This window comes from Chiloscyllium plagiosum, unplaced genomic scaffold (assembly GCF_037043375.1).
Source record: "Chiloscyllium plagiosum isolate Xiang-an unplaced genomic scaffold, Cpla_swu_hap1 HiC_scaffold_32, whole genome shotgun sequence".
NCBI classification, from domain to species: Eukaryota; Metazoa; Chordata; class Chondrichthyes; order Orectolobiformes; family Hemiscylliidae; genus Chiloscyllium; species Chiloscyllium plagiosum.
Window position 1 is genome coordinate 18,388,696 of NW_028270170.1, and position 24,650 is coordinate 18,413,345.

General features: G+C 44.1%; 2 protein-coding genes across 5 annotated transcripts in view; both read left to right on the forward strand.

Annotated features, from left to right (window-relative positions):
* The window catches only part of ifi35 (interferon-induced protein 35), a 39,998-nt gene extending 32,908 nt beyond the window's left edge, over positions 1-7,090 (forward strand). For all 3 annotated transcript variants that reach the window (XM_087977841.1, XM_087977839.1, XM_087977840.1), the window contains 2 exons: positions 529-641; positions 4,928-7,090. In XM_087977841.1, the coding sequence (XP_087833967.1) occupies positions 529-641; positions 4,928-5,128 (314 nt within the window). In that variant the 3' untranslated portion in view covers positions 5,129-7,090. The remainder of the gene's footprint in view (positions 1-528; positions 642-4,927) is intronic.
* A 7,229-nt stretch (positions 7,091-14,319) lies between these two features.
* Positions 14,320-24,650, forward strand: part of LOC122539877 (uncharacterized) — a 34,312-nt gene continuing 23,981 nt past the window's right edge. The window contains exons 1-3 of one of the 2 annotated variants that reach the window (XM_043675013.2): positions 14,320-14,690; positions 14,948-15,042; positions 20,384-20,564. In XM_043675013.2, coding sequence (XP_043530948.1) covers positions 20,390-20,564 — 175 coding nt within the window. In that variant the 5' untranslated portion in view covers positions 14,320-14,690; positions 14,948-15,042; positions 20,384-20,389. The remainder of the gene's footprint in view (positions 14,691-14,947; positions 15,043-20,383; positions 20,565-24,650) is intronic. The other variant, XM_043675014.2, reaches the window with a different exon arrangement.

The following is a 24,650-nucleotide window of genomic DNA, read 5'->3' on the forward strand; positions in this document are numbered from 1 at the left end:
GAGTTGTAAATCGTTGTTCCCTTGAAAATTTGGCATTCTTGTGACTGTCCTGGTGACCGCAAGATGAAAAGCTTCAACAGTGTGTCCTTTTATTCCAGATTTTATAAAAAACTATGCTTCATGACCAAAGTAATGGAGTTCCTGGCCTCAATCTGACCACTGATCAAATTGACAAGGTGGAACAGCCCTGAGGGGCTGAATAACCTCCCTCTTTGTTCCACTAGGAAAGCCAACCTCAAGTATCCTGGCCACAAGAAAACATTACGTGGTTAAGTTCTGTCCAAACCTCCCCTTCCTGACTTTGTCATTTCTCAGGCACTGCAAAGTTTGTGACATTGTGTGCACACCTAGGAACAAGTCCCTCCGTTCCACTTCGATGTCTGATGGATGTTGCAAATGGGATCACAGGAAGGAAGGAACTTGTGAAGGATTTTAGGAACTCTTGCAAGTGACTGCAATGATATGAACAGGAATACAGGAGAAACTTGAGTACACATCTGTATTTACCCTTCTTTGTATTTCTTTCAGTTGCCGAGAACTTGACAAAGAAAGAATTTCACCAAGTAGACTTTCGGGGAATTGGCAAAATACCCCCACTGAGGATTTCCCCGTTTATCAATGGTGAAATTGTAAACATAACGGTATGCAAAATCTTTTTCTCCTGTTATGTATCTTTCATTTATTTTATAGGAATGTTTATATTTATTCGGTGAAATCACCACAGGGACGAACAAAGTTACAATTCGGATACATTACTGTTGATTGATGGAGGGATGGATGGAGTTTAGTGCCAGATTTTTCCTGTACTCCAAGAATTTGGAATTTCAGAACACAAGAGTAACAGTCCCAGCACAGTGATCCAGGAACTGGGGAGTAACAGTCCCAGCACAGTGATCCAGGAACTGGGGAGTAACAGTCCCAGCAGTGATCCGGGAACACGGGAGTAACAGTCCCAGCACAATGATCCACGAACAGGGGAGTAACAGTCCCAGCACAGTAATCAAGTAGCATGGGAGTAACAGTCCCAGCACAGTGATCCAGGAACACAGGAATAACAGACCCAGCACATTGATTCGGGAACATGGGAGTAAAGTCTCAGCACGGTGATCCGAGAACACGGGAGTAATAGTCCCAGTCCATTATCCCAGCACAGATCTGGGAATAGGGAAGTAACAGTCCCAGCACAGTGACCCAGGAACACGGGAGTAACAGTCCCAGCACAGTGATCTGGGAGCACAGGAGTAACAGTCCCAGCACAGTGATCTGGGAGCACAGGAGTAACAGTCCCAGCACAGTGATCCAGGAACACGGGAGTAACAGTCCCAGCACAGTGATCTGGGAGCACAGGAGTAACAGTCCCAGCACAGTGAGCTTGGAGCACGGGAGTAACAGTCCCAGCCCAGTGATCCAGGAGTACGGGAGTAACAGTACCAGCACAGTGATCCAAGAACATGAGAGTAACAGTCCCAGCACAGCGATCCAGGAACACGGGAGTAACAGTCCTAGCACAGTGATCCAGGAGCACGGGAGTAACAGTCCTAGCACAGTGATCCAGGAACACGGGAGTAACAGTCCTAGCACAGTGATCCAGGAACAAGGGAGTAACAGTCCTAGCACAGTGATCCAGGAGCACGGGAGTAACAGTCCCAGTACAGTGATCCGGGAACTGGGGAGTAACAGACCCATCACAGTGATCCAGGAAAACGGGACTAACGGACCCATCACAGTGATCCAGGAAAACGGGAGTAACAGTCACAGCACAGTGATCCGGGAACATCGGAGTAACAGTCCTAGCACAGTGATCCGGGAGCTCGGTAGTAACAGTCCCAGCACAGTGATCCAGGAACATGGGAGTAACAGTCCCAGCGCAGTGATCCGGGAGCTCGGGAGTAACAGTCCCAGCACAGTGATCCAGGAGCACGGGAGTAACAGTCCCAGCACAGTGATCCAGGAAAACGGGAGTAACAGTCACAGCGCAGTGATCCGGGAGCTCGGGAGTAACAGTCCCAGCACAGTGATCCAGGATCACTGGAGTAACAGTCCCAGCACAGCGACCCGGGAGTATGGGAGTAACAGTCCCAGCACAGTGATCCAGGATCACTGGAGTAAAAGTCCCAGCACAGCGAATCGGGAGTATGGGAGTAACAGTCCCAGCACAGTGATCCAGGAAAACGGGAGTGACAGTCCCAGCACAGTGATCCGGGAGCTCGGGAGTAACAGTCCCAGCACAGTGATCCAGGAAAACGAGAGTAACAGTCCCAGCACAGTGATCCAGGAAAAAGGGAGTAACAGTCCCAGCACAGTGATCTGGGAGCACGGGAGTAACAGTCCCAGCACAGTGATCCAGGATCACTGGAGTAACAGTCCCAGCACAGCGATCCGGGAGTATGGGAGTAACAGTCCCAGCACAGTGATCCAGGAAAACGGGAGTAACAGTCCCAGCGCAGTGATCCGGGAGCTCGGGAGTAACATTCCCAGCACAGTGATCCAGGAAAATGAGAGTAACAGTCCCAGCACAATGATCCAGGAAAACGGGAGTAACAGTCCCAGCACAGTGATCCAGGAACATGGGAGTAACAGTCCCAGCACAGTGATCCAGGAACACGGGAGTAACAGTCCCAGCACACTGATCCAGGAACATGGGAGTAACAGTCCCAGCACAGTGATCTGGGAACAGGGGAGTAACAGTCCCAGTTGAGTGATCCGGGAGCATGGGAGTAACAGTCCCAGCACGGTGATTCGGGAACTGGGGAGTAACAGTCCCAACACAGTTATCCAGGAGCATGGGAATAACAGTCCCAGCACAGTGAGCCAGAAACAGGAGAGTAACAGTTCCAGCACAGTGATCCGGGAACAGGGGAGTAACAGTCCCAGCACAGTGATCTGGGAACACGGGAGTAGCATCCCAGCACAGTGATCCGGGAACACTGGAGTAACAATCACAGCACAGTGATCTGGGAACACGGGAGTAGCATCCCAGCACAGTGATCCGGGAACACTGGAGTAACAATCACAGCACAGTGATCTGGGAACACGGGAGTAGCATCCCAGCACAGTGATCCGGGAACACTGGAGCAACAATCACAGCACAGTGATCAGGAAGCAACAGTCCCAGCACAGTGATCCAGGAATACAGGAGTAACAGTCCCAGCACAGTGATCTGGGATCAGGGGAGTAACAGTCCCAGTTGAGTGATCCGGGAGCATGGGAGTAACAGTCCCAGCACGGTGATTCGGGAATTGGGGAGTAACAGTCCCAGCACAGTGATCTGGGAGCATGGGATAACAGTCCCAGCACAGTGAGCCAGAAACAGGAGAGTAACAGTTCCAGCACAGTGATCCAGGAACAGGGGAGTAACAGTCCCAGCACAGTGATCCGGGAGCATGGGAGTAACAGTCCCAGCACAGTGATCTGGGAGTACAGGAGTAACAGTCCCAGCACTGTGATCCGGGAACATGGGAGTAACAGTCCCAGCACAGTGATCCGGGAAACTGTGAGTAACAGTCCCAGCACAGTGATCCAGGAACATGGGAGTAACAGTCCCAGCACAGTGATCCGGGAACACCGGAGTAACAGTCCCAGCACTGTGATCCGGGAACAGGGGAGTAACAGTCCCAGCACAGTGATCTGGGAAACTGGGAGTAACAGTCCCAGCACAGTGATCCAGGAACATGGGAGTAACAGTCCCAGCACAGTGATCCGGGATTACAGGGGTAACAGTCCCAGCACAGTGATCAGGGAACAGGGGCGTAACAGTCCCAGCACAGTGATCCTAGAGCACAGGAGTAACATTCCCAGCACAATGATCCCAGAGTATGGAATAACTGACATAGCACAGTGATCCGGGAGTACAGGAGTATCAGTCCTAGCACAGTGATGCAGGTGCACGGGAGTAACGGTCCTAGCACAGTGATCCAGGAACGCAGGAGTAATAGTCCCAGCACAGTGATCCGGGAATTGGAGAGTAACAATCCCAGCACAGTGATCTTGCAACACGGGAGTAACAGTCCCAGCACAGTGATCTGGGAACATGGGAGTCACAGTTCCAGCATAGTGATCCGGGAACATGGGAGTAACATCCCAGCACAGTGATCCAGGAACACGGGTTTAACAGTCCCAGCACAGTGATCCAGGAACAGGGAGTAACTGTTCCAGACCTGTGTTCCGAGAGCATGGGAATAACAGTCCCAACCCAGTGTTCTGGAAGCATGGGAATAATAGTCCCAGCACAGTGATCCAGTAGTATAGGAGTAATATTTACAATACATTGTTCAGGTTCATTCCTCAAATTAATCTTCACTCTCCTGGTCCACTGGACCCTCCTCTACTTTGATGGTTTTTCCCAAGTCACTTTCTTCTTTTGGTGAATGAAGGTAACTCAGTATTGTGTATGTGTTTCTGTTGTTATTTCTCTCATTGTCTCCTCTTCAATCTGTACATTTCCTTCTCTCCCATTGTCCATCCAAGCATTGCACAAATCATCCTGTAATCGCACCCCCCTTTTCTCCTCTTGTCACTCTGTTCCCTTTTTAACTACACGATTTATCTTTAATATATGTGTAGAGATTGTAATGAGCTTGGCCACATCGACTTGCTAGAATATGAGTTTCCTGATTGAGGTTGTTAATCTGATCCATTCAGGGAGCCCTGGCTGACAGATATAAACAGGAGTGTCAAACATCCTTTTCACTCTGAGAGCTGGCTCTGTGGGAGCTGGATCAGTGTCAAGGACTCTCCACGTGTAGATAAAGGGTGACTTGGTGATGGGATACCGGCCTCTGTGGAGTTATTCCAATCTGCTATTTTTCCTTTCTGACAGATGTTGCCTGACTTGCTAAATATTTCTAGCTTGCTCTGTCTGGATTTTTAACATTGGAAGTATTTCAATTTTGTTAAAATATCCTGCTGCTCTCTGTTTTACCCTCAGGTACAGGAGGTCATTTCTAAAAGGAGTGCCCTCTTTACTGGAATTGCGGATATAATGGATGAAGAAATCTTACGGGATAATTTGGAAATACACTTCCAGAAACCCAGTAATGGAGGCGGCGAGGTGGATGCATTTGAATACGTTCCCAAGGGAAAAAGTGCAATTGCCTGCTTTGAGACGGATAGTGAAAAAGAGAATTAAGATTTGCTATGTACTGAGCGTGATTAATTGCTCTACCCATTAACTATCTAGACAATGTGATAACCAAACTGAACTATGCTTTTTAGTTGGCTTCCAGTAAAATCTTAGTAGAGGTAGTTTGAAATTAAAATAGGTGAGATATTTAGTCTTCCCTTCATCAGTGGTACTCACAGATCCAAGACTGAGGGATCTCCCTTCACCTTCCCATTACTGCCGCAGTCTGTTACCAGGGTGAATCCTCTGATCTTAGATTGTAACCAGTGCTGCTAGGAACCCCAGTCAGGAGGAGCATGAGAGCTACCGTGATAATTATCATTCTGCGTGACACTCTTATCCCATGTTTGGTGTAACACTCCTGGGCCATGGAACTGCGTGGAATGACAATCAGACCCCCCCCCCCCCATTTTGTAACACTTTACACCCTCCTACTCTGTAGTAACTGACAGAAAAGCAGAGACTACAAACTGGAACACACTGGCCCACTGTGGATCTCAGAACATCACCCTCCCTCTGATAACCGCGAAATGCCATTAGGTTATATCCATTTATACACATAGAGTAAATGACAATAAACATTAAGAGTCAAGATCATAGTTTAATTAAAGAGGTGGAATATTGGATACAAGTAATTCTGTTGAACCCATGTTAACTTTGATTACAATTGCTATCAGAGCCTCGGACACTAAGGACTGTTGTTTTCCTTCGATAACATCCTGTGTTTGTGGTCGTCACCACATCAGCTGCACAGAAACATAGAAAATAGGAGTAGGCCATTTCTGTTTCAAAACTGCATGAGCAGACTCTGTCTCAGTGCCCCAGGCTGCAGTAGCTGAGTTATTAATGGGCCTGGAGCAATCCAGATATTGAAAAGTAGCACTTCCTCATGTGGAATTTGTACATGCTCCACTTTTCAAAATCCGGGCTGCATCTTTGATGTTCTGCCAAGGGTGGCATCTGTTAAAAAAAATTAAGTAATTTTGAAAATGCTATCTCTGACATCGTTTAGATCATAACAGGAACCTCTGAAAACATTCGGGGGGGGGGGGGTCAGATAGTGTCTGTGGGAAAAGAAAGAGAAGTAACGTTTCTCATCTGTTACCTTTCAGCAGTACTAGAAAAAGTCAGAAATGCAATCGTTTTAAATAAGTCAAATGGGAAACGGTGGAAAAAGACCAAAAGACAGGCAACATTACTGCTCCCTTCGACTCTTCCCCAGTGACTCTTTTATCCTTTTTAATACCTTCTGTAATACATATGATTTGATGTGCAGACATGCAGCTGTAGAGGGAGTGCAAATCAATCCAGATCTATCCTGGAATGCACGGCTGATCCAAATCCCATTACAGGAATCAAACTAGATTTTAAAAAAGGACCGTATCATCCACTGATGCAGACAAATTGTGTAAAGAGTAATAGTACAATATATGTTATTTGAGTTTGATCAATCTTGCATTCAATTAGCGACAATATTTACTTCTAAATGAAATCTTACCTGTATTCTAATTTGCCTAAAAACAGGATTCTTAAAATTCATTTTGTGACCTTTTCCAATTTGTCTCGGAATGATGCACTATTCTGTACTTAATATGTATCTTGTTTATATTCTCTAGAGATAGAAATACTGACACAAACATAAATAGGACACTGGACATGTCTTCCTTCTGATACTTAAGGGGCCTTTCAAAGAAAATCATTCCTGGATTTAAGTTGACTATTTTCTAAATAATTTTGGCCTGTATTTGGCTAAATTTGGCTAAATAAATTTGGCTCCATCTGTTCAATCTAACTGCTGTATCATCCACTCACAGAATGTCCTTTTTTATTGCTTCTTTATCGTGTTTGTACAAAAGACGTTTCTGCTTGCATGTGGTCTTTGAGTCATTAGGTTTTTATTTGATGTCAAGCAGTCAAACGTCAAGCAGAATATTTTGTGTAACAATAAAAGTTTGATAAATGATTCAACTCTTGAGACACAATGACATTCAATCACATTATCACCCATAAGTTTCTCAGTCAGTTACACCTGAAGAAATTTCTCATATCACACTTGCACAATTCCTTGTAGTTGTAAAAGGAATCCATAGCTGGCACATGGAATGTTTATTAAAGGGTTAATTTATTTATGAAAAGGATGGAATTGTCTCTTCGTTTATTGGAATTATTATTTCACGATCCATTCAATCTAAATTTAAATTCCAACAACAGCTTTTCATGCCATCAAAAACATTCCCACATTATAATACTTTGATGTAGCATCTTTCATATCTACCAGTTCTGAAAAAATAAGTTTAACTTATTTTTAATTTTTTGCTGCTTGTAAGAGTTTCTTTGCATTTCTTATATTACCTTTGGAGAAAAGAAAACTCAATTTTATAAAGTGAGGAAGGTGGAAGCGCTGTTTGATTGAATATAAAGACACCTCAGGCAATATGGTCTTATATTGGCCTTGAATTCAGTCCCACATACGTTTGACAACACAACTTTTGTGTAACTGTGAAGGTTTGATAGTCCTGAAGCTGGGTGTCACATCTATTATTTCTTGTGCAGCTGGTCACTTTTGTCATCAAGGCCTCATTCCTTAAGAGTTAGATTCTGATGTCATGTGTGTAATACCTAGTAATCTCACAAATTGTAGAACTGAAGCCCTTCTTTACCATCTTTAGCTGACTCCATGTGTCACGGGATCTCTCAACACCTCAGAAAGTGATAGAATGATGATTCTGTCAAATTATTGCTTACCTTGTAAATAAACAAACAAGTCTGGTTTTTAGTAGTAACAAAAGACAATTACAGAAATCTATGGTGTTTTATCTGTTCCTTGTTCAATCAAAATAGGCTCTCTTCATTCATTCATTAAAACAAGACCAAGATCAGCATTCATATGATTATTGGTGGAAATGTTTTGGATTAATGGAGTATCCAGATCCGTTCACATTAGCCTCTGAAGAATGAGGAATATGATACAAGTGTCCCTTGCATGTACTTCCCATCTATTTTAATGTTCAACCAAAGAGAAATGAACATGCAACATGCAAAAATCAAAACTGCCAATGATATATACATTTGAACAGGCGAAACAGACACCCAGGTGGAAAGCAGTGAGAACCTTCGCCAACACATTATATTGAATCCCAATGGTGCATCTGAACTCAAATTAGAGCTCTGAACTGGCTCCTCATTGCAAAGAAGAAATATTGGGCCGATCATGCCCAAAAAAGCACGTACCTTTTCATTTAATTTTCTGTGTGGGGCCAAAAGAGAGCAAAATGTGCATCTCTGAGCTCCACATGTCTTCAGCCCTAGGCAATTCCCCCCTTTACTAAGTTCATTCCACTCTCTGACCCTTCCGAACACTGGAGAACAGTACTGCACAGGAACAGGACCTTCGGCCCATCAAGCATTCTCCGACACATGACGCCTTTCTGAACTAAAAACCTTTTGCCTCTCTGTGGACTGTATCCCTCTATTCCCTGTCTACAAGAAGTCTAAAAGATGAGAGACTTAACAAACAATCCAGGTCTTTTTCAATAAATAATTTCAGTTACATCACATTGTAGACTTTTGCTATAAATTCTGTGTCCTACGATCTTATACTCCACAACCACCTGATGAAGGAGCAGTGCTCAGAAAGCTAGTGCTTCCAAATAAACCTGTTGGACTCTAACCTGGTGGTGTGTGATTTTTAACTTTGTCCACCCCAGTCCAACACCGGCATCTCCAAATCATCAAATCCATTTGTTGCTTTGTTGGAAATACTCTTTGAATGCTCACAGAAGCAAGCAGTGCACAGTAAATGTGGGATCATTATTGTACTATTGAGAAAGGAACTATTCTCATTGTTCTCTCACAGAGCATGCTGACCATTTTCCTATTATCCAGAGAGAGGCTGATAATATGCAAACACGAAAAGAACAATGGCAGGAAAATAAAAACCAGAGAAGCAATAAAACACCCAACCTTGGCAAGAAAATAGACACAAAGGACAAAAACAGCATAACTGAACCTATAATTTTTACTGGCCTTGGCAGGCCAAAACCGATTTATATTGCCTGTCACTGTAACAAGAGAGATCTGAAAGCCAAACAGGAAAGAAGTGAGAAATCTGCACTTCACTAGAATGACATAGATATTCCTACATGGAGACAGGTTTTTTGTAAGCTCAAACAGTTGGTGTTTATCCTCCACACAAGCAGTATATCCAATTCTGTGCGCTTGTCATGTTTCTGTATTCCTTAATCCCCAGCTTCAAACTCCTACCCAATCAGTTCTAGATAATGATCATCACCCTGAAATTTTCATTCCATCTTTCAATCAACTGGCGTGAACTTGGATGAGTACTTCTGCAATTTTCAGTTCTTACACCACCTAGCTAAGCTATAATATTGAAAATAAGTTTTTTTGCCCCAGCTCTCACAGGGCACGAATGCATCCACAGTATGGGCATCAGTAATTCAAAGTTTCCAGTCTTGGACTGCATAGTCAGAACACTTAAAGGTTCTACAAATTATAGAGATGCATAAAAAGGAACAGAAGAAAGACACTGCCAGAATCTGCATCTCACACACTGGGAGACAGGAACAGGTGTAGGAGTAGGGGTTGAGAGTGTGTTGCTGGAAAAGCACAGCAGGTCAGGCAGCATCCAAAGAGCAGGAAAATCGAAAAAAAAAACATTGATTTTCCTGCTGCTCGGATGCTGCCTGACCTAATGTGCTTTTCCAGCAACACACTCTCAACTCTGATCTCCAGCATCTGCAGACCTCACTGTCCCCTGTAGAAGTAGGGGGTGAAGTCTGCCCCTCTTTTCAATACCTTCATAGTTGATTAAACACTTCAATGTATTTTGCCTACCCCATGCCCATAATCCTATATACCACGTAGTTACCCTGCCTTAAACATAAGTAAAACGTTCCTGCAGCTGAATCTGAGGGTGGAATGTTCTGGTTTGTTTCTTGAGGTGTCATGGCCATTGTAATAGTCATGGAGGAATCAATTGTAAAAACAATAGATAGGCATTTCTGTGGCAAACAAGAGTCCAGGATGGTGTGTACATTTCCCATTCTCTGAATGGCTGTAAATGGAGAGAGAGGAATGTTCAACAAGACCTGGGTGTCCTTGTGCACTGTTTGCTGAAAGTAGGCATGCTCATGCAGCAGGCAATGAAGACAGTAAAGTATGTTGACATTCTTAACGAGAGTACAGGAAAAGGATATCTTACTGCAATTACACAGAGCATTGGTGAGGCCACACCTGGAATACAGTGTGCAGTTTTGGTCTCCTTATCTGAGGAAGATTGCTCTTGCTTTCGAGGGAGTGCAATGAAAGTTGTCCAAATTGATTCAGGGGTTGGCAGGACCGAGGAGAGATGGAATCAGTTAGGATTGTATTCACTGGGATGATGGGGGGAGTCTCAGTTATGGACTGGAGGCCTGTGACCAGCAATGTGCCACAAGGATCAGTATTGGGTCCACTGCTTTTCATCATTTATATAAATAATTTAGATGTGAAGATAGGAGATATGGTTAGTAAATTTGCAGATGACACCAAAATAAGTGGTGTGGTGGACAATGAAGATTATTTCAGTATAACAAGATTTTGATCAGATGGGCCAATGGGGCGAGGCGTGGCAGATGAGGTGTTGCATTAATTTAGATAAAGATGAGGTGTTGCATTTTGGTAAAGCAACCAGGGCAGGATTTATACAGTTAATGGTAGAACTCTGGGGAGTGTTGCCGAACATAGAGAGCTCAGGGTGCAGGTATTGAGTTCTTTGAAAGTGGAGTCGGGGTAGACAGGGTGGTGAAGATGATTAGCCCACTTGTCTTCATTGGTCAGAACATTGAGTATGGGAGTTGGGACGTCATGTTGTGGCTGTACAGGACTTTGGTGAGGCCACTTTTAGACTACTGCTTACAATTCTGGTCATCCTTCTATAGAAACAATGTTGTTAAACTTGAGAGGGTGCAGAAAAGTTTTACAAGGATTTTCCTGGGATTGGGGGACAGGGAGAGGCTAGAGCTTTTTTCCCTGAAGTGTCGGAGGCTGAGGGGTGACTATATAACGGGTTATAAAATCATGAGGGGCATAGATACGGTGTACAGCCAAGGTCTTTTTACTAGGGTGCGGAGTCCAAAACTAGAGGACATAGGTAAGAGAGGAAAGATTTAAAAGGGACCTGAGGGGGACCATTTTCACACAGAGAGTGGTGCATGTATGGAACAAGCTACCAGAGAAAGTGGCGAAGGTTGGTACATCTGGATGGGTATATTAAAGGAAGTGTTTAGAAGGCTATGCACCAAATGCTGGCAAATGAGACTAGGTCAGATTGGGATATTTATTCGGCACAGACAAGTTGGACCAAAGGGTCTGTTTCCATGCTGTACGACTCAATGACTCTGATTCTTACAGAAATAGATGGGTTAGATGCAGGAAGGATGTTCCCAGTGACAGGGAGTCCAGAACCAGGGACTATAGTTTAAGGATAAGGAGTAAAGCTTTTAGGATTGAGATGGGAGAAATTTCTTCACCCAGAGAGTGGTGAGCCTATGGAATTCAAGACCACAGAAAGTGGCTGAGGCCAAAACATCGTGTTTTCAACAAGGAGGTAGATATAGCTCTTGTGACTAATGGGATTAAGGATATGGGGAGATGGTGGGATTATTGCATTGAGCTGGATGATCAGCCATGCTCATACTGAAAGGCAGAACAGGCTCAAGGCATTGAATGGCCTACTCCTGCCCCATCTTCCATGTTTCTATGTTTCATCCGTCTGCTAGGCTTCACTGTTTTACAGGACAGCCAGGATACCAATGTAAGATCATTCTTATCCACTGGAAATGGATCTTGGGGGTATGATGTAGAGGTCCTTACATCATTGTTAATTGACCACTTAACAATCTCAGTTAGTGGTGAGACAGGAGAGCCTTCACTTGTAAAAATTAATTTCTGTGGCAGCAGGAAAATGATGTGTGTTTCCCTGCCTCAATCTCCCCCACCAAAGCCCTCGCCCGGCAGACACACACACACAATGCTCTGGGAGCTCTTTAGAATCCTGAGATTATATTAAGGAGACAGTACCGTTTGAAGTGTCGTTCTAGAATTGGAAATCTTTATAAGAATGTACCTTTCCAATGGGCTGTTATTCAGTTCAAACACCTTCGAGATGATGGTTAAGGTCAGCTGCCTTCTTGAAGCACTGCAGTTCATCTGACGGAGGGGAACTCACAGTGCGGTTCAGAAGGAGGTCCAGGATTTTTCCCAGGATCAATAACAATGATAGAAGAAACAATGATATATAATCCCAAGTCAGGTTGGTATGTGGCTTGGAGGGGAATTTGTAAGTGCTAGTGTTCCTATGTGTCTCTTGCCCTTGTTCTTCTAGATGGTAGATGTTGTAATATTTCCCAGGTAACCACTCAGGTACCTTCTGATATTTGTGATCCATTGGTTATGCCACTAATCTCTTTTGTCTTCGCTTTGCTTTAGGCCTGTGTCATGATTAATGGTGGAGGATACACCACTGAGGAATATTTACAGAAGAGGCACTGTTCTTAGATAACAAAATGGTGAATTGACTGAGAGCAATAAATATGACAACATTTGGTCAGGGATAAAGACTAGGACCTTAGGGAGCTGGTACAGTTACATGTCCTCCCTTGGAAAGCTAGACAAGTATTTCTCCATCCATAACTGTCTGTGACACAGAATATAGAATGAGTAGATCCAACGTAACAGGAACATTAAGCTGTTAGGAATTTCTATATTATGAAACAGATGCCATGATGTGAAGGGTGTCATTGAAAGCAACATGTGATTTACTACAATGTGTCTTATAGAGGGTAGACATTACTGTCACTGTGTGTCAGTGGTAGGGGAAGTAAATGTTTAGTTGGGGTGTCAAGTAGGCTGCTTTGGTTGGAGCCAGACTCTTCTGGGCAAATGAAGAGTATTCCATCACACTCCTGACTTCTCCCTTGTAGATGGTGAACAGACACTGGGGAGACAAGAGGTGAGTTATTTTCTGCAGAATTGCTGGCCTCTGATCTGCTGTTTTCGCTGCAGATACTTTCAATGGTAAACTCCAGTTCGTTAATGGCATTGCAGCCAGAGCATGAGGGATATGGCCACAGACTCCAGGAACAGTTGGAAGGACAAAAAGAAAAATACCTAAGAATAAAGAAAACTACCTCAGAATAAAGTATGATGGTTGTTGGTAGTGAATGAACCTATCCTAAATGACTAGAAATATAGTATCTGTCCATCAACTGGGTACCATGCAGAGTTCCATCTGTAGTTCAGTGACAGCTCAGCTCCTTGCCTTGTCCCTCCCTAGTGGCAGATCACAGACATTGGCCTATACAGCCTCAGGTAACAGCAGATTTTCCTGGTCCACCCTCTCCGTTGTCATCTATCAGGTTCCCCACCCCCAATGTTAAGTCAAATATCCTTCCTTTTGGTTTCAAAGTTTTCCCCACTTCTCAACAATGATTGCAAATTCTGATTGGATATACTGCCGAGAGGGATCCTCGTGTAAATGCAATGACATGGTGGCAATGTTACTGGACCAATAACCCAGGGGATGGGACTGGGGTTCAGTTAACAAAATTACGGTCAGTAATGGCTACCATGAGGTAGAAAAAGGACTGCAGTTTCTGGAAACTGGAGTCTAGATTAGAGTGGTGCTGGAAAAGCACAGCAAGTCATGCAGCATCCAAGGAGCAGGAAAATCAACATTTCGGGCAAGCACCACTCTAATCTAGACAATGGCTACCATGAAGCTACCATTGATTATTGTAAAAGCCCCATGTACACTCATGTCCTTTAGGAAAGGAACTCTACCATCCTTACCAGGCTCCAAGTGACTCCAGACCCACTGCAATGTGGCATTCAGCCAGTTGCTGGCGGTCGAGACAAAATAAAACTGCAGATACTGGAAGCCAAGATAGACAAGGAGACGGGTGGAAGAACACATCAAGCCAGGAAGCATCAGGCGATGGAGAAATCAACGTTTCAGGTCTTCAGGACTCAGTGATGCCCATATCCCATCTCTAAAAGATGCTCTCCAACCTGCAGTCTCAGCCCCTTATAGTCTTCACTCCACCCATCCTTGTGACTCATAGACACACGTGTTCAAAAACTGAAATCATAAAATCTTTGCCCCAATTATTTTTCTCAGGTGTTGCTCAGAGGCGACTCCTGGGGGCTCATTCTAACTTTCTCAAGACTCCCAAGATAACAGATCTGGGTTGGGTCTCAATGCCCTGTGATGCCAGGGAGAAGGATGGCACGCTGCCTGCTTATTTGTGATGTTTGTTTTGAGTTAGGAAAGAAAAGAGAGAGTGAAAATTCAGAGACTGGCAGTGGATTGAGTGAGCCGACGGGACGGAGTGTGTTGTAGGCTCCCAGGTTGAGCTGGGGAGGAGCGCTCGCAATCAGTTGGAGGGGAGAGCGGGCACTGAATCTCAAGGAGTTTCACTTTCGTTTGTTCCATTTCTAGTTGCGTTTAGGTTGGTCTCTTTGTTTTGGGTGCCGACCCGAGGGGACTGACACACAAACAGCAGAGCAGGTGCGCATCTGATGCCTTTCCTCGGCAGAAGTTTGAACTAGGAACACCCTCAGAGTGGGTGCAGCCGGGGGCAGAAAGAGGCGGAAACCGACCATGGTCTTCCTTCAGCAGGAGAAAGGCTTCTCCACAGGGGACGTGGAGACACCCATGGGGCAGGGGGATGGGCTGTAGTTTCAGTTTGGCTACACAAGCAACGGCGCACAGTAAACGGGTATGGTGAGATTGATTGTAGTCTTTTTTTTCTGCGGCCATTCCAGATGGATCTGCTGTAAACGGGTGCGGCCTCGCCAGCGGAGAGTGAAGATCCCAGTCCTGAGTCCACGTTGGTCCCAGGTCCTGTTCAACCCAGCAGGTGAGTTCATTCTGCTCCGGAAGGGTGCTGTTAACTTGCAGATTTTTATGTTGCATTTTTTATGATTGTAGACATCACTTGGCCAGATCAGCATTTATTACCCACCCCTAATTGCCCAGAGGGCAGTTGCGAGGCAACCACATTACTGTAGGTCTGGAGTCACGTGTAGGCCAGTTTCCAGAATATTAGTGAACCAGATGGTTTTTCCTCTGGTGGTGTAAGTAGATCCTTAATTCCAGATTTTCTTTTGATTTCAACTTCTACCATTGGAATTTGACCCCTTTCCCTAGAACATTATCTGGGTCTCTGGATTAATAGACTAGTGAAAATACCACCCCTTAATGTTGTAATGTGAGATATTTGTATTGATGATTAACCTGTATTCTAATCAGCGATAGCTGTTGGCTTATCTGGACTGTTTGACCAATTCTGGAGAGCAATATGGTTAAATATATTTGGCTTACCTGGCCACCCCACTGTCTCTTCTACATGGAACAGAGCAGCTGATGACAGAGACCTCAAGCCCAGCACCAAGCTGCTGGAGTACAGAGCAACAGCATTATCCCCCCTCTCCTGCATGTGTCAGAGACATGGTCAATCCCATTGAAAATCACCTTTGCAAAATCTTCCAAATCCCTGGTAGGAAAGGCACTCCAAAATCACTGTCCTTTTTCAAACCAATGACCCCAGTGTCGAGATGCTGACAACAGTCAATCAGCTGTGCTTGGTCAGCCAAGATTTCCAAAGCAACCTCTGTGCTCTGAGCTTCCTCATGGACTGCCAATCATTTTGAGCATCTCCGACAGGCCCAGGTGGAGGCCAGGCACAAACAGCTGAAGGAATGTGTAGAAACTCAAGCATCCTACTGAGCAGCCTCTTCAGACACTGTGTACCCCACCTCAGGCAGGGTGTGTGGATCCAGTATCGGACTGTTCGGTTACTTCAGGACCCACTACTTTGCAATGGAAGAATGTCTACTGAAGAGGAAGATAGAGACATGGACACAATAGCTTAGTCCACATTCTGTTGCAGTACACAATCCAAAAGCTTGGATTAATAATCCAGAAAAAGAACACATCAAAAAGAGGTGGGCGTTTGCAGTAGTGAGCCTTCATTTATCTGTGTTGGTCGTCAGCTGTTGGTCAGCCTGCTATATATTTCATCATTGTTTTTATTTTACGTTTAGAGACCTGTCAGAACAAGTTCTGCCAAATAGAATAGGCTTGATCGCATCCCAGAATACCAGTGTAGAACCGGAAGGAGAACCTGTAATGTCGGGGTCATTGTAGCCACCATTAACCATTGTAGCAACATTTGCAATCAAAGAAACTCTCACCATAGGAGACCAGTTACCCAAAGAGATGTTATGCTTAGTCCCACATGCCCTTGTAACTCTTTAAGACACTCATCTTCACAGACAGGCCAAATCCCTTTAATAATTATTTATGGAATTAGTTTTCATACTCATTTCACGCAGCGCATTCTGGATTAATGCAATTCTTGAGTGAAAACTATTCTCATCTCTCCACTAGATCTTTCACCTTTGATTTTAAAGTTTTAATTCCTGTCTATTGACTCACTCATCAGAGAGAATAATTTTTTTTCTACTTAATCAAAATCTCTTATTCTGCAAGTCTTTTTTGTTACCTCTTAACCTTTCCTATCTCAAGAAGAACTTTACTAACTTTTCCAAATTTACCTCATAACTGAAGACCCTCATCTGTAGTAACATCCTGGTAAACCTCCTCTGCATTCTGAATACCGGAGACTTGCCATCTCTTATGTAGTTATATTCCAAAGGACCCTGTGCTTCAATTAGTCATATTAAACTCTTAATTTTTATGATCATTTAATACGTAATATCATACTGGCAGTGGTTAGGAGGTGAATAGTATGTAGTGTTCCTCAGTGTAAATCAACTGATAAATAAAGAACATTGTGATCCTGTAAACCTCTTCCCAAAAGTAACACTAATTAGTTTCATCATCATGACAATTACATAAATATCAGAGCCAACCCACTGACCATCTCCTACTTGATAAAACTCATAATCTGTGTTGCGCAAAAGACAGAAATTTTCCATTGATGCAGCACATTTAATGATGCAGCATTGATGTACTACATTTCGGGATTTAGATGTTTCATAGGAACAGAGAAGATGGTAAAAGAGGAGGAGGTGTGGCATTGTTAGCCAAGGACAGTATTACAGTTGCAGAAAGGACTTTTGAGGACTCGTCTACTGAAGTAGTATGGGCTGAGCTTAGAAACAGGAGAGGAGAGGAGAGGACACTCTGTTGGGAGTTTTCTATAGGCCTCCAAATAGTTCCAGAGATGTAGAGGAAAGGATAGCAAAAGATAATTCTGGAGACGAGCAAGAGTAACGGGGTAGTTCTTATGAGGGATTTTAACTTTCCAATTACTGACTGGAACTACTATAGTTGAAGTACTTTAGTTGGGTCAGTTTTTGTCCAATGTTTGCAGGATGGTTTCCTGACACAGTATGTTGACAAGCCAACAAGGGGCAAGGCCACATTTGATTTGGTACTGGGTAATGAACTCAGCCAGGTGTGAGATTTGGAGGTAGGTGAGCACTTTGGTGATAGTGACCACAATTTGATTATGTTTACTTTAGCGATGGAATGAGATAGGTATATACCGCAGGGCAAGAGTTATAGCTAGGGGAAAGGCAATTATTATGCAATTAGGCAAGATTTAGGATGCATAGGATGAAGAAGGAAACTGCAGGGGATGGGCACAATTGAAACATGGAGCTTATTCAAGGAAAGCTATTGTGTGTCCTTGATAAGTTTGTACCTGTCTGGCAGGGAGGAAGTGGTCGAGCAAGGGAGCCGTGGTTTACTAAAGAAGTTGAATCTCTTGTCAAGAGGAAGAAGAACGCTTATGTTAGGATGAGATGTGATGGCTGAGTTAGGGTTCGTGAGAGTTACAAGTTAGCCAGGAAAGACCTAAAGAGAGAGTTAAGAAGAGCCAGGAGAGAACATAAGAAGTCGTTGGCAGATAGGATCAAGAAAAACCCTAAAGCTTTCTATAGGTATATCAGGAATAAAAGAATGACTAGAGAAAGATATCCAATCAAGGATAGTTGTGGGAAGTTGTGTGCGGAAGCAGAGGAGATAGGGGAAGCGCTAAATGAATATTCTTTGTCAGTATTCACACTGGAAAAAGACAATGATATCGAGGAGAAAAGTGAGATACAAGCTACTAGACTAGACGGGATTCAGGTTCACGAGGAGGAGGTGTTAGCGATTTGGAAAGTGTGAAAATAGGTAAGGCCCCTGGGCCAGGTGGGATTTATCCTAGGATTCTCTGGGAAGCCAGGGAGGAGATTGCAGAGCCTTGGGCTTTGATCTTAATGTCGTCACTGTCTACAGGAATAATGCCAGAAGACTGGAGGATAGCAAATGTTGTCCCCTTGTTCCAGAAGGGGAGTAGAGACAACCCTGGTAATTATAGACCAGGGAGCCTTACTTTGGTTGTGTGTAAAGTGTTGGAAAAGGTTATAAGAGATAGGATTTATAATCATCTAGAAAGGAATGAGTTGGTTAGGGATAGTCAACACAGTATTGTGAATGGGGAGGTAGTATGTCACAAACCTTACTGAGTTCTTTGAGAAGGTAACCAAACTGGTGGATGAGGGAAAAGTGCTTGATGTGGTGTATATGGATTTCAATAAGGCATTTGAAAAGATTCTCCACAGTCAGCTATTGCACAAAATATGGAGGCATGGGATTGAGGGTGATTTAGTGGTCTGAATCAGAAATTGGCTAGCTGAAAGAAAACCGAGGGTGGTGGTTGATGGGAAATGTTCATCCTGGAGTTCATTTACTAGTGGTGTACCGCAAGGATCCGTTTTGGGGCCACTGTTAATTGTCATTTTTACAAATGACCTAGGTAAGGGCGTAGAAGGATGGGTTAGTAAATTTGCAGAAAACACGGGTCGGCAGAGTTGTGGATAATGCTGAAGGATGTTGCAGGTTACAGGGGGACGTAGATAAGCTGCAGAGCTGGGCTGAGAGGTGGAAATGGAGTTTAATGTGGAAAAGTGTGAGGTCATTCACTTTGTAAGGAATGACAGGAATGCAGAGTACTGGGCTAATGTTAAGATTCTTGGCAGTGTAGATCTCGGTGTCCAAGTACATAGATCCCTGAAAGTTGCCACCCAGGTTGATAGGGTTATTAAAAGGGCATACAGTGTTTTAGCTTTTATTGGTAGTGAAAATGTGTATAGGGTATAAGCAGGCAGGGTAAGAGTTAAGTTCAAGTTTTGTGAAACAAGAGGTTCAGCTGAGCATGACTCGGATCAGATAAGAACTTGCAGTTAACAATGGGGGGCTGGAGGCAAGGATAATGAGTTAATAAGGTGGAAAAGCATTCATTATGTCGAGCCACTTAACAATATTGGAGGCATTCAGTATGTAAGGTCAGTTTAACAAGGTGAAAAGAATTCGTTATGTGAAGCCACTTATTCATTGTGTAACAGCAGATGGCTTAATCTTTACTATTGACACTCACTGATTGTAATGGTCACCCAATCAATATGTATGTTGCCTTATCTGGATACTCCTTCCTTTAAAATGACCGCATATACCATTGAGAAACTGCTCTTCCAGAGTAGACCATGAACTCCTGTCCCTGTGCACATGGGGGAGCGTTCTCTCTCCCTCCAAGGCCTGGAATAAAGATGAAGGAGGTAAAAATATACTGTGTCTGAGCATTTTGCTTTGACTGAGTGGGGAGGAAACGGGACGACAATAGTAGAGGAATTGAGTTTTGGAACCACGAGATCATGCTGCAGCTGTACAAAACTCTGGTGCGGCCGCACATGGAGTATTGTGTACAGTTCTGGTCACCGCATTATAGGAAGGACGTGGAAGCTTTGGAAAGGGTTCAGAGGTGATTTACTAGGATGTTGCCTGAGATGGAGGGAAGGTCTTATGAAGAAAGGCTGAGGGATTTGTAATGTAACAAAAAGCACAGTAAGTAATAGAAACATAATACGGTGTGGGGGGGGGGGGGGGTCACTATCATACATTATTTACAGAACAAGTCACTTAAATAATAAAGTAACTTTGCCTTAAATAAACCTTACTGGTAGAGTACCTTCTCACTCACATTCCCAACTACATGGACATTGCGAAGATCATAATAATACAGCAAACAGCTGGTATTTCAGGGAAATAATTGTTGCTGGTTTATCAAGTGTAGGTTCATAAGGTGCTGGTTAAAACAAAGTTTGCTGTTCTTGCAAAATGTACCCACTGTTGTAATGCAGAGAATCGCGGAGTTCATGTTAGGTTTTAACAAAATGTTTTCTTTGCAGTTTACAATGAATAGAACCATTCAAGTATCTGATCTACCCACGGGTTTCTCAAAACGGACTCTTGAAGATAAACTCATGATACATTTTTTACGGTCCAAGAATGGAGGAGGCGAGATCATCGATATCGTCTTCCCATCAGAATCGGCAACGTCTGCTCTCATTGTCTTTGAAGATGCAGAAGGTAAAGCAGCACATTCCAGAAAAGAGCGATTAGTGACAGGAACAAAACCATAGTGAGCTAAACCTGAATATATAGATTGTCATCCACAAGAGAAACATTTTGCGTGTGTTGCTGATCGTGGTCATACCACCCTGCAGGTTCAGTTAGGAAGCTAAAAGCAATGTCAACATTCATTTCAAGAGGGCTAGAATCCAAGAAGAGAGGTGTACTGCTGAGGCTGTATAAAGTTCTGGTTAGACTATATTTGACATATTGTCAGCAGTTTTGGGCCTCATATCGAAGGAAGGACGTGCAGGCTTTGGGGGTGGGGTGGGGGGTCCAAAGGAGGTTTTACGAGTATGATCCCGCAAATAAAAGACTTGTCATATGAGGAGTGGTTGAGGACTCTGGGTCTGTACTTTATGGAGTTTAGAAGGATGAATGGGTTCTCATTGAAATTTTCAGAACACGGAAAGGCCTGGATAGAGTAGACATGGAGAAAATGTTCCCACCTGTAGGAGAGACTAGGACCCAAGGGCACTAATCTAAGCTATCTGAGCAATTTTAATAAACCAGATTTTTATCATCAGTTTCAATTTAATGATCAGACAATTCAAATTAAGGTGCAAATTCACCACTTTCTCAACAGCAGATAGAAATAGACAGTAATGGCCTAACCACTGATGCCCAATGATCTCATGAAAATATTTTTCAGAACTTCAAATCACAATAAGGACACTATTATTGAATAACATGTTGATTCTAGGTAATGGGGTTGGTGCTGACTCAGACTTTTCCAACATCTTGCACTACTGACAGGGAAAGTCTAAAAGATGTGAAGAAGACATTTGGTATGCTTGCCTTTATTGGTCAGTACATTGAGTATAGGAGTTGGAAGGTCATGTTGTGACAATACAGGACATTGGTTAGGCCACTTTTGGATTACTGCATGCAGTTTTGGTCTCCCTGGTATACGAAAGGTGTTGTGAAACTTGGAAGTGTTCAGAAAAGATTTGCAAGGGTGTTGCCAGGGTTGGAAAGTTTTAAATATAGGGAGAGGCTGAATAGGTTGAGGCTATTTTCCCTGGAGCATTGGAGGCTGAAGGGTGACCTTATAGAGGTTTATAAAATCATGAGGGGCGTGGATAGGGTGAATAGACAAGGTCTTTTTCTAGGGTTGGGAAGTTCAAAAGCAGAGGGCATAGGTTTAAGGTGAGAGGGGAAAGATTTAAATGGGACCTTAGGGGAATGTTTTCACGTAGAGGATGGTGCGTAAATGGAATGAGCTGCCAGAGGAAGTGGTGGAGGCTGGTACACTAGGAACGTGAACAGTTCATCCACTACACCAACACCTTCAACTCCGACTACAAATTCACCTGAACAGTTCACGACATCTCCCTCCACTTCCTCAACCTCTCTGTCTCCATCTCTGGTGACCGACCTAACACTGACATTTATTTCAAACCCACCAACTCCCACAGCTACCTTGACTACACCTCCTCCTACCCACTCCCACTCCTGTAAAAACACAATTCCTCTGCCTCCGCCATTATCAGTTCCCAGGATGAGTGATTCCACTCCATGATTCCCAGATGTCTTCCTACTAACAGGACCATAATTTCCCATCCCCTGTTATCAACAATGCCCTCAATCGCATCTCTTCCATTTCCCACCCCTCTGCCTTCGAACCCCACTCTCCCCAACCACAACAAGGATAGAAATCGCCAGTCGTCACATTCCACCCCACAAATCTCCAAATCGAGTGTATCATTCTCCACCATTTTCACCGCCTACAGTCAGACCCCACCACCAAAAATATATTTCCCTCCCCACCCTTATCTGCATTCCGTAGAGACCATTCCAACTGCTACTCCCTCATTAGATCCACACTCCCCACTAACTCCGCTCTCCACACCCGGCACCTTCCCCTGCCACCACAAGAAGTGCAAAACCTGCGTCCACACGTCTCCCCTCACCTCTGTCCAAAGCCCCAAAGGATTATTCCAAATCCAGCAGAGATTTACTTGCATATCCTTGAACTTCATTTACAACATCCGTTGCTCCCGATGTGGTCTCCTCTACATGGGAGAGACCAAGCACAAACTTGCAGAACAGTTCAGGGAACATCTCTGGTGTGTATGCCTCAACCAACCTCACCTTGCTGTGGCCATCCATTTCAACTCCCCCTTTCCATTCCCCCAATGACATGCCTGTTGTGTGCCTCCTCTACAGCCTAAACAAGGCCACCCGCAAACTGGAGGAGGAACACCTCATCTTCTGCTTCAGGAGCTTACAACCACACGGCATGAACATTGAATTCACCAGTTTCCAAATCTTCCCAAATCCCACCTCATCCCAGATCCAAACCTCTGACTCAGATCCACCCTCTTGACCTGACCTACCTGTCCATCTTCCTTCCCAACTATCCACTCCACACTTCGCACTGACTTATCACAATCACCTCCTACTTTCGCCGACCTATCGCCATCCCACCTTCTTTTCCCCCAGTAACAGTACCCCATTTATTTCTCAGCCCCCTTTACTCCTCCCCAATCCTGATAAAGAGTAATGCCCGAAACGTCGACTCTCTCGCTGCTCAGATGTTGTCTTACCTGCGGTGCTTTCTCCAGCGCCACACTTTATCAATTCAGACCTCTCCAGCATCTGCAGTCCTCACGATCTTCTGTGGGCCGGTTCAATTACAAGACATCTAGATCGGGCGGCACGGTAGCTCAGTGGTTAGCACTGCTGCCTCACAGCACCAGGGTCCCAGGTTCAATTCCAGCCTCGGGTGACTGTCTGTGTGGAGTTTGCATATTCTCCCTGTGTCTGCGTGGGTTTCCTCCCACAGTCCAGGTGAATTGGCCATGTTAAATTGCCCATAGTGTTAGGTGCATTGTCAGAGGGAAATGGGTCTGGGTGGGTGACTCTTTGGAGGGTCGGTGTAGACTTGTTGGGCCGAAGGGCCTGTTTCCACACTGTAGAGAATCTAATTGGGTATGTAAAATGGAAGAGTTTAGAGGGATATGGGCCAAATACTGGCAAATGGGAGTAGAGTTATTTAGGATATGTGGTTGGTGTGGATGAATTGGACTGAAGGTCTGTTTCCATGCTGTACATACCTAGGGCTCTATGTGGGAGGTTGCCACCGAAGCAGGATACTGGGGGAAAATCTGAGACATGATAGAGCAGGCCAGGGGCACAAAGCCTGAGTCTCTAAAGGTCATGTGGAGTCACACCCAGTCAGTTATACGGCACAGTTTACTTGGCAAGTATGACCTTTATCAGAGGCTAAAAATGACTTAAAGAGCAACTTTATGTTAGTAATTTAGAGTATCTTTCACTCTCTTTACATTATGATGTGAATCCTAACACATGTAACCATCAATATCTAGTAATTTTATCAATAACCCCCTTATAAAAGCAAAGTACAAGGCTGGCATAATGACAAACAGCCCAGAACACTGGGTGGTTTGAAAATAATAAAGGCTGGTTATAATGGCATCAATTAAACAGACAATGAGAACTAGGATTAACTTTTATGTTACAAATATTGAATTGTGAGATTAGTTTTATGCGATGTAACTGGGCAGCGGCATGAATGACGCATAAGCAAGAGCCAAGATTAGGTTCCTAAGGCACTCTGGAGGTAATGGCAGGGGGTTGGGAAGATAAGTCATTGCTGGGGACAGTATGATTATGATCAAGCAGGTAAGAATGGGACCAGGTGAGGGACCACTGAATGGATAACAAGAGAGATTTTGGATAAGAATTTCACAGTGCACGATAAGTAGGAAATAAAAATAGTCCGAGCTGAATGTTTGTAATATGGATATTCAATATATGTTCCAAGTTCACAAAAGCAGGTTAGACCTTCTGTGCCCTGGGTCAGATCATATCTGATTTACCATGTTCTCTATTCCTTCCTGGGACGTAGGCATCACTGACTGGCTGGCATTTATTGTCCATCTCCAATTGCCCTAGAGATGGTGTTGAGCTGCCATCTTGAAGGGCTACAGTCTTTGAAGTGTAGGAAGACTCACGGTGCTGTTAAGAGAGGAATTCCAGGATTTTGCCATTCCCTCCAGAGTGCCTTAGGAACTTAAC